We start from the raw sequence: 13,529 nt of genomic DNA, 5'->3' as shown, positions 1-13,529 counted from the left end.
GCAAATTTTACTTTCCCTGCAAGTCAATTGTGGTGCAGATTTTTTGCAGTGTAGCTGTGCTTAACACATGAAGTTTCCTCTAGGCCTACTTCACAATACTTTTATTTAGTCAGTTTAGTGGTGCTTCAAGGTTTGATTTTTTTTTTCTTCATAATCAAGCTACGTTCAGAATATAGTTCATAAAAGAGGAAGATGAAAATTCATTTACATTGTTAGGAATCATAAAATATCACAAGGTTTCTCTTTCTTTAGCAACAGATGAAAAAATAAGTGTATGAGAGAGACAAATCTGTGATGTGTTTCATTTCATGTGGTGTTTCTCTGAGTCCTGTTATTGTGTATCATCCCTAATGACTGCAGTGCCTTGAGTCACAGTGTTGATTTTTTAAAAGCTTTCACTTTTTCATTCTTTGTTCTCAAGGTTACATTATGCAAAACACAATGTTATATTTTTTGTACTAGTACAGGCTGTATAAAAATATTTTTAATCCTGCTGTGAAAATTGAAACAGCTCTGCTCTGGGGGAGAGGCTTTGGGGCTGTTTCAAGTGTTCCCAGCTTCTAAAAAGAACTGCTGTTTCTTCTTCTGTCTGAAAAGGTGTGGGTCATGTCTCTTGCCTTTAAAACTATTCCAGGCTGGTGATACTTGCACTCTCCTGCTTTGGTAATTTGATTTAGCTAATCACCATGAATTGCAAACCACTAAAAATTATCCAAAGGTAGTTTTGCTGTTTAAAGAATTACAAAGATGAAAGAAAACTTTTTCTACTTTACTATGAAGGTGAGAAGCCAGGCTAAAAATATGAGGGAGGTACTGGGAGAGGAAAGGACAGACTTCTGATTTTATTTCAATGGATTTGCATTATGGATAAGAAGGAACAAGCAAGTTGAATTAAATGCATTATTCAAAACTTCTGCTTTGACTTGATTAAATCCCTGCTCTACCAATCATTTTCCTTACTATGCCACTTTTTTTCCTTTACTTTCTGGTGAAGTGAGGCATTGTGTCTTTTAATGTTTTGCTAATGTTCTCCACAGAGCTTTTATCCCAGCTGTCTGTGGCTTTGGCCCCTCTCGGGTTTTTTTGCACCAAAAATCCTCTGGAAATGTGTGAGAATTGTGAGTTCTTCACTCCATCAGTGTGAAGACACTTTGCAGAGGGTACCAGGGTCTGGGGGTTGTCTCTGTGTGGAACCCTTGGATCTGGTGGACTCTGGTAGGAAGTATTTAGTGCAGAGAAAGCTATGAGAAAAGATAGAAGTCAACCAGGTTAGCTTTCACCACAACTCTTTTGTGCATTTAAACCTTGACTGTGTGTCTGTGCTCTGCCTTTTCCTCTGTGAACTACTGAAACTCTTGTAAAGTTCCTGACTATAATAGACAGGTAAGTATGGAAATACTGGGGAAATCAAAATGACAAATGTCCCCACAAAAACCTCAAACATAAACTAACAAAAAAACATGAGCTGTAATTTTTTTTCTAGTCTCACTATACCTTTCTTGAACTTTGCCCCCAAATAATCAGTTGTACATTGCTACTGGAACAGGACAATTTCATTGATTTTTTTTTTCTTTAAATTTAAAAATAAGGAAACAAGTATGAACTCCCAAGAGGTTTTTTTTACCAATATTTGCTGCTGCTTGCTCCATATGCATTTTCTATCAACACACATGTATTCCTCAGCAGTCTGAGTTTGTTAAAAGCTGAAAAGCTTTCACTGAGAGGAACAAAAGGAATCTTTCCTCCCATGCTTTCGTCCCACTCCAAAAAGCTTTCCTCTGAAGCATCTCCAGTAACACACACTGATTAAAAACATAATTTCCAAAGCAATTCTATGAGTACTCCTGTATGGAATGAAAAGGACTTGGTGCCTAAAGATGTTCCTTTTCTTAAAGAGACCAGTAAGACAGCAGAGTAAGCATAGATATGGAGATTCTTAAGTGCCTTGCAGAAGTAGTTGCTACAGTCAATTTTGAGTGAATTTTGACCAGGCAACTGTAATTTTCTGCAGCTAATGAACACTTTTTAGGTATTCAAGGGGAAGGAATAAGATCTGTCAAAGACAGAGTTCTCTGAAGTCTTTTTATCAGAACAAAGAATGTACAATAAGTTTTTTGAACTGTTATTGAACATTCTAAATATCTACTATAAAAGTCCAGTGGTAAACCTCATACATGAGACAGGATTTTGGGAAGAAAACCGTTGGTCACCCAATCTCTCATTAATACCTTCGAAAGAAATTTATCCTGTAATGTCTTAGTGTTTGCATGTGCTGTAGGCACTCCATCTACTCCATCTTGGGTCCCATTGTGGAGATCATCATCTTAGATTTTGCTATTTGAGTTAATTCATTTGTTCAGCCTCCCAACTTGAAGAAAGCTTGTACAAATGGCTGCTGCCCAATGCTCTCATTTTTTAAATATTGTGGAAGCAGGTTCCCATGTGCTTTGGCCAGTCAGCTGTGCTTAACACACAGCAGAAAATACTTGTGTTGGGGGGAAGCTGTGCATGACCACCAGGCTGGGATAACCTCCCTGGGACTGCATTAGTTACAAGCCAGCAGCAGACATGGCATCCACACAAAACCAGGCAGAGCATCACTTATACAGAAATACAGTTTCTTCTTTCAACAAAATGTGATCAAGCAAAGATTGGAACAAGGCACATTAGCAAAGTCTTCTCTTTCCTTCCCAGAATTACCACAACAGCTGCTTGTATGATGGACCTGAGGAGATATCCGCTGGATGAGCAGAACTGCACACTGGAGATTGAAAGCTGTAAGTACTTCTGCAAATCCTACTTATTGTGTGGTCAACTGCTTTAGGGTTTTTATTTCTGTCAGGTTCTGTTTTTTTCAGGTTTGTTGGTTTTGTTTTTTTTTTTTTTTTAACATGCTACTAACCCAGTTGTCTTTCTGTCTGATGATCCTCATTAAACACATGCAAAATAATAGCTTACAAAATGGAGTAGTGATTTGTGGCACAAGGATTAGCAAAAGTTATTCTGTGTTTTGATGGACAATTTACAGCTTTAAAAGTCTCATTCAAGTGCCTTGCTGGAGTTCATGTGAGGAGCACAAGGATTATTATCAGTTCTTTATCCTCTTTTACTGCTGAACTGCGTGGCAGCTTGTTTCCATTTATAAGTGGAGGCAAGAGGTTAGAATTGTTCTCAAATAGGTGCTTTGCTGGTTTGTTCCTAACCACTGTGCTGTAGTTAAACTTCCAACGTGTGTTAACAATTGTTTATATATACTGTTTTAATGACTGGTGTCTGTTGAACTTTTTATGTAGATAAACCTTGTGAAGTAAAACCTCTCTTCTCTGTAAAAGATTCGAGATCACTCTTATAATGACAATATTGCAAGCATGTTATTTAACACTAATTAAGATTATGTCAGAACTTTCAAGATAAATGTCACATTTTAATATGCAGCACACAAGTATGTTTATTTTTAAAATGAGTTCTGTATTATGAAATATGTGGGATTTCTGTGTTGAATTTGTATTACTGTCTGGTAAGAATTTGGTACAGCTGAACTTCTGCTTGAGAAAGCATTTAAGAATATGCTTTACATTTGTGTCCAAATTTTGTTTTACTGGAATTTACAGATATGCTAAAATTCTTGTGACACTGTTGCCTGAAATAATTTCTATGCATAAGTAAGCAGAGTGAGACTATGATTAAAATTCTGTGTACTGATGTTCACAAGCAGCAAATTCAGTGCTGGACTTTGCACTGAGTGGATAAAATTTAGTTTGTTTGGGGTTTTTTTTTTGTAGTTCAGTGTAGAATTTCCATTGATAGCATTTGATTCAGAATATCATACCTGCAGCCAGCTATTATGCAACCAGTTTATAAGTAGTATATATAGGCTGATTATAATGTGTGAGAAAGCTATTACCATAATTCAGACTTACAGATATTTTCATTGAGAAAATTTTTGCTATGACAGTGTCTTTTAATTGTTCTTGTAGCAAGGACCTGGTATTTTTCTATTTTCCAATTTTGTGTGTAAGGTGGGAAGCTGGAGAGTCAGAGGAAATCCTTTCTTTCTGTTTACAGCATTGTTTATATGGCCAACAAGGTCTTGCCATCTCTCTGCATGGCTGAGATGACTAAATCTTATTGGGATTCACAAACTAGATATCCCTCCTCTCATCCTTCCACAGCACACCTGGAAAATATTTGCAGGAAATACCTGTCATGTCAGTCCTTAGGCAAAGCAGAAAATTAAATTACGTGTCCACTTTTCAATGAGAGCACTTGTTCTCCTTCAGACATACAATGTGGTACTTCTTTTATCTGATTTAGAGTAGAGGTTTGATGCAGATCACACATCTTTCAAGAAACAATCCTAAAAACTGAGGTATTGAGTGGTCAAAGTTGTTGTTCCACTTGGTATGAAAATTTAATGCTCATTATGTCATAGATAGGGTAGAAGTTGAATTTAGTAGAGAAATTGGGATGCCTGGAGCAGAGATCATTTGTGCATTTGTGTGAGCTCTGTTGCAGTATCACAAAGGTAAAAGGGATTTAAATCAGAATACTATGTGTAGCCTGCCTATTTCATTGCAGTAATAAAGTCCATTAAAGAATGGAGATAAAGTAACACTTCAACTGTGTTTTGAAGCACTGTCACACTGCTTTAGAAAATGTTTGGTCCTCATAAACATCCTGATGAAATCCTGTCTGTCTACTCTTCATGAGTCACTTAAAGCAAAAATGCTGGTAGGTAGGTGGCAGGGTGAGTAAGATTGGAAGTGACTTTCCAGGTCATTCAATGCAGGTGCTGAAGTCATAATCAGTTCTCAAAAGTGGTTGAGCTGCATGCTTGAAGAAGGTTGGTTTCTTGCCCTACTGTTTCTGTTGGATGCCTGTTTCACCACTGCTTTCTTGTAGTAGTTAGATATTCTATAAATTCTACTCCAAGTGGTTTCATGCCTATGAAGGCATGAAACATTTTTTTTTTAATGCAGTGTGTTCTCTGGCCCTCCTGGGACCTTCATAACACATTTAATGAAAACACTTGTAGTTTCTCATAGACATAATTTCATTAAATTGAATATTCCAGTCTTTTTTTAGCTTTCTCATGCAGGAGTATGTTAAGAGAAATGCAGAACTGGATTAGTTCTTCACTAGGAATAACTAGTACCTTCAACAGTGTCCCAGATGAAAATTTGTATTACACTATGGCCTTAATCCTGCCTTTCTTCACAACTGCATATCACAGGTGAGAATCTTTTCTGGAACAGTACAGCAAGGTCTTTCCCTTCATTACTCATTTTTCAGCAGTGGTTTCTTTCTAGCTTTTTGAAGAATTTTTTTATAGTGCTAAGAGCACATGACTTGGTATTTCATAACACTGTTTACATAAATCAGTGTTCTTAATATTGCTACAGTCCTCAAGGTTACATTCCTCAGTTCTTTTTATATTTGTTCTGATCATCCTTGGTCCTAGCAATGCTGATTTTGCTTCATTAGAAATTTCATCAACACACAAATACTAAAGAATATTAATGTCAAGAAGGAAGGGTTTTCCTTACAGTCATTCTCTGTATTGAGCACCACCTTTCAGTGCAGTACAATTACCTTCATTCCTTTTACATATCTTTACTAATTGTCTTAGTTTTATACCAAATACTTCTATGAAATCCAGTTCAACTGTTTAAAAAAGGAGTTATTGTCAAGTCAGGTCACTTGAGTTGTAATGAGAGATTTTTATCCTGTTTCAATACATGTTAATGTCTCTGAAGTCCTTCCATTCTTCTGCTTCCTTTCTTCCTTTTCTCCCCTCATTCTCTTACTGATGCCAGAGTTGAATGCCTTCTCAACTGCCTGGACTACATTTTTTTCCTCATGTCATAACGTTTACTGAAATTTCACTATCAAGTTTTTGTTAACCTAGATTTGCAAAAATATTGATTAATTTGCAAATTAGAAATTCTTGTGCGGAAGAATTGTATATAAAATATAAAACATGATATAGAGGGGGTGATACCATCTATTAAGATACAAGAGACAGCATCTTCAGTCATGTTTCAGTCTAGGGCAGTCTTAGTGAGAATGCTGGAAGTGTAAGAGCGGACTATTCCCCATTAGTTTAAGAACTATTGGTTTTGAGAAATGAAATCCTGGGTTTTTTCCATGTATAGCTAGTTGCACTCTGAAGTCCTTGAAAAACAGAAGTTTGTTGAATATTCAGTTTTGCTAATATGCTTCTAAACCTGTGGGCTATCATGTCCAAGGGGGTCTACTCAGAGATATTCTACTTCTCCCTTTCTTTTGTTATTCTCCAGCATACTAAACAGCAGGGCTATAGTACCAGAGGGAAACCAGTTTTCCTACATACTAATTTTTTAATAATTCATTATAATTCATTTTTTTCCCAGCTTGCAGGCAACAGAGAGTTTTGGTTTTTTTTAGTTGAATATTTACTTGAGTGAGTCAATACCTGCCTGTTCTGTACCCTACCTTTGCAGTTTGTATTGCAGAGTTTCTGATGATTCTTGAGAATTATTTTTCTTTCTCTGCTGTTTCCTGCCTCGCTGGAATTTTAACTGTTGAAGGGAATTCCTCAGCTTATCATCCATAAGACAGGTGAGGGCTCAAAGGCAATAAGAAGTACAAGGCAATTTGATGAATATTTCATATTCCTATAAACTAATAAAATATCATATTGCCCATCCTCAGCCTAACAGAAGGTATTGTGATTATTTTAAATATTTTTAAATGCAATTATTCAAGATTCATCTGGTACATCTGGACCTTTGTTCATTTCAATTATGTGGTGCCACATAAAGACAAAAATTTGCTACAATTCCTTCTTATCCTGCTTCATAATGTGTTAGGCTTGGCTATATTTTTGTTATACAGAGGTAAAATTCAGTTTCTGCCTTGTGAAAATGGATTTTTGTTTTGGGGTTCTTTTTTTTCCATTCTTTATTGCTGTGGAACAAAGAAGCCCATCCTTAGAAGCACTCTGCACAGTGTATTAGCAATGTGGCATTAAAGAAGCAGATCAAAGCTGCCCTGTCAGGAGGCCTTGGCAGACAGGGAGCTCCCCGTGCTGCTGTACTGACCAGGGAGAAGCACTCTCAGACAGGCAGGGGACAATGCTTTGCTAATGAATGAGAAATAATTGTTTTCAGGACATTTCATTTATGTAAAAGCCTGGGGTGTTAGGAGCAGAAATCATCAGAATTTTTCTTTTCTTCTTCATGACAAAACCACCAGAGAAGCTCACTAGGTTAAAAATTTCTGTTCAGTAAGAGAATCTGGAAAAAGCCAGAAACAGAGTCAAGAGTACCATTCCCCTCTGTGGCAGTGGAGCCCAGTACCAAACACTTCCTAATCAGATCATCTGTGAAAGCTCATCAAGAGAAAGAGAAGTCATCTTTGTGTGCTCAAGGTGACTTTATGAGCACTTTTAAGTTGCTGAAAAGAAATCAAAGCAGCCTTTTGCTGAGGCTTTGAGTGCTCTGCAGATGGCTGCTCTGGCTATTGATCAAAGCTGTAATGAGGTCACACAGGACAAATGGTGGAGCTCCAGGACTGACCAGGCAAGGCTTCTCTGGGTTAGAGGAGAGGGTGGTTGATGCCAGGCAAAAAACTGATCCCAACAGTGGATGTTCAGCACAGGAGGATGCCATGGCAGCACCTGAATTTCACCAATTGCACACTAACTGGAAAGCTAAACAAATGACTCTTGGGCCCCTGACAGCTAGCATTTTAAAAGTTGTATTTTTTTTTTTCCCTTCCTTTTATCAAACCTAATGCGTGTTCCACCCCCCTTGTCTCTTCAGATGTGTCTGTTTTGCATCATGACCCTTGCAGAGAGGATATTCCTCTGTCAGCAGGAGGTGGTCTTATCAAAGTCCACCTTTTTTTCATCTTGTCCATCATCCCTATAATCAGATTTCCCAATTTGGATTCTGTGCTAATTCAACCTGCATACAGTTCTGTGTGTGGAAGAGAGACATGGGTTGCTTAGCAAGCAGAATTCCACCTGTGTCCATTCTAGTGGAGCTTCCTTGGGACAGGCACTTTGTTCTTTAGTTGTCCTTACAAATTTCATCTCAAGTTTGTAGAGAAAAGGTATAATTTCAGTGGCATAATGCACACTGCAAATGAACAGGAAATCCTTGACTCCTCTTCAGTGTGGAGATAGGATGACTCAGGAAGAGCTAAAATAATCCCTAGATGACTCTTCTGTGTATTCTGAAGAGGGAAAGGAAATTTAGAGTCACCATCAGTGCATATGATCAGGGTGGACTGTGTACAAGGGAGCCAATGTTTGTAAGGTTTTAATACACACCCCCACACTCACCTGGGGGTTGGGCTTTCAGACTAGAGCTCAAATAAAACCTGAGGTAAGCAAGAGAAGTATTTTTCCTTTTTTCATTCTATCTCAGTACAACTTTACAGCATTCTCTGCATCCTGAGAGTTCTCATAGCACAAACAAGGTAATGCAGTGTTTGCAAATGAAGAAAGAATTGTACAGGAGCTCTGCAACAAACTTCTAATGCTTTCAAGTTACCAGGAGTTAAATCTAAAAAGGAATGCAGTATACAGATATCTAGTCTGTGCCTATTAGCCCCAGACCATACCAGCAGCACAGATTTCAACAGAAGTAATAGTTTTAAGTGCCTTTTAAAAAAATTAATCTACAGTTGAATATGGAGAACATCTATAATGAAAAAGACAACCAAAATATGAAAATACTTTTAAAACTTTTCATGCATTTTGTCTTTTTATATTCAGTTTGAACAAGAGAAAAATTTTTATTACAAATAATCCTGCATTTTATCAAAAGATTATTGGAAACAAAACAGGTCCTTCTCAGAAAGTCCATATTCAGAATGTATCAAATGTATTTGCTAAGGTTTGGGAAAAGATTACATGTCCAGGAAGGCATCTCTTGTGCAGTAAAATATTTTCCAAAAGAAAATAATACATTTCTAACAAAAGCTCTGATAATCTTATATCCAATAAATTGTGGAAGTATGGAAAGCTGATGGGTTAGCACTTTGCAGTCCTGTTTTAGAGAAAGTATAACTTTTACACAGTAAATATTCACCTTTGTTTTTGGTTTTATTTTTTAGGATGTCAGTCATAAAATGTTATACTTTAGGCATTTTTTTTTTTCTGTAGGTCTGGTATTCTTTTCAGATGCCTTGTAACTGCTGACTTCTTCAAGAAAAATAAGTATTTATTAAGTGCTATTGGAAAATACTTGTGATATTGTTACATACCTTAGCAGGGTGTAGTGTATGATAGACATGCTTTGTTTTCACTATTTTTCTTGTGATTAGGTCCTTCTTTTGAAAAATTTTTGGACCATTGAAATGGATGGAGGTGGTACTGAAAGCTAATAATGGCTTATTCTTCATGATATCAGGTTACTTAAGCAGTCTGCTGTCTTTTTCAAAATGAAATAGCTTCTTCAACATAATATAGCTTTCATAAAATAGTCATATTTATCAGGTGCTGGAATCCTTGGATGTCAGGACTCTTGCCTTAGAAGACAATGCAAACTGAGACTATCACACAGTGATCACATACCTGTGAAAAGAAGTGCAATATGTTTCTACAGTCATTTTATTTCTTAAGATAGAGGGGTTTTTCCCTATATATAACTACAATTGTCTTATTTGCATTAGAGAATTAATTCTTTTTTTTTTTTATTAGTTTTCAAAACATCTAGGGGCAGGAGGGCACTTGTTTGAGTCTGTTGTCAGTCTGATCTGTATTTGCCTTTGGTCACTGATGGCAGCAACTCAAACAGTTAATGCCAGTGCTCTTGCTAATGCTGTTCAGCTCATGCTGAACTACTTAAGTGGGGGAAGAATGAAAATTAATATTTGAGTCACTGCAAAACTGTGGACTCGGATGAAATTTGGCTAGGTGTTTTGACCTGTTTACAAAACAACAGCAAACAAAATGGAATCAACTCTTACCCTACTCTGGCAAAGTGTCCCTTGTTTCCCCACGGACAGTATTTGGACTGGGGTGAGATGTGGCAAAGCTCATTAGGTTCCTTCTCTGAAAGGAATTCAGTTTGCTGCTTGAGGAGCAAGCCAAATGACCAGATTGGTTAGTGTGTCTATATTTGGGTCACTGATACTTGTCCATTTGTCCTAAGTTTCTAGAGTAGGAATTGGAGATTCATCTCTCAAATATGAGCTTAACCCTCCTCAGTGGCTCTTGTTAAAGAAAAGAAATATTCTCCAGCAGGGTTGTAATTTTATTGTTTGGGTGATTTAGTTTTGGTTTTTCCCAAAGTCCAAGTTTTCTTTACTTTTTCTTACTGATGCTCAAATGCAGAATATTACATCATTGGTCACTGAACAGGAAAGCAATTTCATTGGTTTTGTTACAGCAAGTAGAAGCCAGGGTGAATAACAAGATCATCTTTAGTTTTGATTATGACATTAGATTTGAGTTGAGGAAGGGTTGACCTTCAGTACACAAGTCTAAGAAATATTTTACTTTGGTGGAATAACAGAGAAGAAATTGAATTAGAAGCAGCATTGGCAAAATTAAAAATTAAAATCTTTTCATCCCTTGACCATACCTTGCTAATGATGAGAGCTTTGTGAAGCAAGTTAATTTTGTTTTCATTTGCTCATGTTATTTGGTACTGCTAGTCAGGCTGATAAATTCGACCCATATTTTGCAAAACCAAGCTACTTTCTCTTACTAGATGCATTCCCATTTTCCTACATTGTAAGTTTATATATTGGAGGCAAAGTTAGTATTGCTTATGACAGTAGTCATTCATTTTAAAAGAAGTCAGCATTATATTAGCCAGCTTTTGGCAGTTCTAGGGGAGTTATCCTCTGGCTAATTCTTCTGTTTTTTATACATCTCACACCACTGTAGTTGATGTGGGAAAGTGCTACTGCAGATTTACTAAGATGTTGTATTGGTGTGCAGGGAAACTATTCTAGTTTTAGAGAAGTTTGATACCCATGCCATTCGACTATCCAATGTGTTTTTGACACACTGTCCAAAATTATTTGGATAGAAATTCAAGATATCTTTTATGTATGAAATACTCTGACTCTTAAATAAACTTTCTCTTGATATACATTTCTTCTGAGCAAAAAGGAAACATGAATAATAATGGTATTACTCTAAGTAGCCTGAAACATGTTTTGTGAATGAACATTTATAAAGGAAAGGATGTCTAAGTGCTTGAGAGAAATAAAGATTTATCATCTTTATCATTTATGTCTTTATCATTTATGTTGTAGTTATAAAAGAGTTGGAGTTTATTTTTGCCCTTTTTCTTATATTATTATTAAGGTGTGTTTTTTTATTGTTGTTTTTACATGAGGAAAGAGAAGTCATTAAGTAGATTATTATGTACTTATATTTCAAGGTATACTTCAGGAATAATTCAGGATGAAAGAGACCTCAGAAGGTCCTTAGTCTAGCCTATTAAAAAAATTATCAGCTCTGTGGTCAGACCAAGTTACTCAGGGATTTGTCCAGTCTGGTCTAGAAAACCTCCAAGGATGAGATTGAAAAACCTCCCAAGACCACTGACCATAACAGTGAAGAAGCTTGGTTGAAGTTTTCTGTCTGATTTATCCTGTCCTAGGATCCTACCTCTGTCTTACAGAATCAGGAATAATATTTCCCATTACTGATCTGAAATAGAACCTGAGTGCTGCATGACCTCCATTGTGGAAAAGTTATAAGTCATGTACCAGAATGACAATAGCATGAGAATTCTCTGAATAAATCAGTATGTTGTTCAAGTAGCCTTGTAATTTAACAAAGTTAACAATACAGTTTTCCTTCCCTGTATGATCTGGTGTGGTAGAATCTGTTCCATGTCTCTTTATTCAGTTACACAAGTACTATTCTTATTATATAGATTAAAGTGTCTCTGTCACTGCATCTTATGGTTTAAAAACTCTCAAAATAAGGGTTCTTTCCCCCTTGATAATGATCTCAGAATTTTCATTATGATGTTTGTCTTCATTGTTATTTGCATTTAAAAGGCAATTTTCTACATTCTGACTGTATATCATACAAGTTGTCTATATTGGATATGGAGTAAGATATAAATGGTCAATTTTGCAGGAATGTATGAAAATGCAGAGATTTGGATCTTGTGGTATGTGATGCTTCTACTCCTCAGCTGCAGAACATCCACTCTGTGCATTTCCTCTCATACAAGCCTGTCTCATCTGGCAATTGATGTGTCACTGCAGCCAGAATTCCAGATGTTACCTGAGCCCAGCCAATAATCTCACTTAAAAACAGGTTAATATAACAGAAAAAAATCAATATGGGAGTCAGTATTTGGCTCTATGTGGAAGAACACACCTTTCCACTCTGACATAATGTGAGCTGCTACTGTGCAACATTGGAAATAACACCTTGTTAACAGTAGGAGTCTGCATTGCATGGATGGAATCAACTACTCTGCTGAATCCAGGCACTTTATTGATGTCTGAAACTTGAGTATTTGGTGAATTTTGCATAAACTTACCCAACAGTTCCCTGATAAAATCACCACTTTTTAGCCAGTTTTTTTTAACAGTTAATTCACAGTCATCACACATTGGAAGTGAATATTTATCCATTATTAGACAATATATATTCAAGGCAAATATACCTGTTGTGGGCTGTTATGGGAGCAAGTTTCATAAAAGGACAGCAGGTACCTGAATCTGACTGGGTGGGAGCCCATCAGTGAAAATCAGGGGAATCCAAGGAACCAACAGTTTGTTGGTGGAATAATCATCCTGTCAACATCTGACTTCTGGAAGAATGATCTGCACAAAAATGTTACACAGACAGCCTGAGTGATACTGAAATGCTGGTAAGTTACATTTTTGCTTGTGAATTATGATTTTATTCATTTGGGAGCTTTTTGTGTCTGGATGCTTGTAACCTGTTCCTGACACAGAATCTGGGGAACATTCTGTAAAGGGACAAAGAGCACAACAGTAGATTTCTTCTTTTCACCTATGGTCCCTCTCTAGCTTCTCTTCTTTGCAGACCAAAAATGAATAATATAAAGAGTAATATTAGTGACTCCTATTCTGTTAGAATTATTATCATAGGGGATATCATGCCAAGAAACTGCTCATTCTCCACATACAGCTAACAGGAATGTATAGATCAGATGTGCATCAAAGTTCTGCAAGTGTAATGCCTTTCTGCTGTAAGTTGTTTATGTTGCTGTAGTATAGGTAGGTAGTGGTAGTGCTTTGCACATGTATTAGTAAGAGTACTGCTTTCCTTTCAGGTTTCAGTAACAACTTTCTTCAGGTCCTGCAAGCTCCACAGCATTATAGGTAAATGCATGACACTTACCTCCTGCAAAATCAACTTACTTCCTATCAAAGTTGTTGTCTTGCTGCCCAAGAAGAACTAGCTTTTACTTGTCTCTATTTTTATTTGGTTTTGGGAAAATGGTATTAAAGAACTGGGTTTTGCATTTTGCTATGATGGCAGAAAAGCTGGCACCTCACTATGTCCAAAATGAGCATTTTACCCTATACTG

The 13,529-nt window shown here is 36.7% G+C and overlaps 1 protein-coding gene across 8 annotated transcripts in view; it reads left to right on the top strand.

The window, feature by feature from the left end:
* GABRB2 (gamma-aminobutyric acid type A receptor subunit beta2) overlaps positions 1 to 13,529 on the top strand; it is a 144,635-nt gene that overhangs the window by 74,623 nt on the left and 56,483 nt on the right. For all 8 annotated transcript variants that reach the window (XM_079320074.1, XM_079320076.1, XM_079320072.1 and 5 more), the window contains one exon: positions 2,695 to 2,777. In XM_079320074.1, coding sequence (XP_079176200.1) covers positions 2,695 to 2,777 — 83 coding nt within the window. The remainder of the gene's footprint in view (positions 1 to 2,694; positions 2,778 to 13,529) is intronic.

This window comes from Erithacus rubecula, assembly GCF_903797595.1.
Source record: "Erithacus rubecula genome assembly, chromosome: 16".
NCBI classification, from domain to species: Eukaryota; Metazoa; Chordata; class Aves; order Passeriformes; family Muscicapidae; genus Erithacus; species Erithacus rubecula.
Note: the sequence above shows the minus strand (reverse complement) of the source record. Positions and strands in the feature narration are given on the sequence as shown.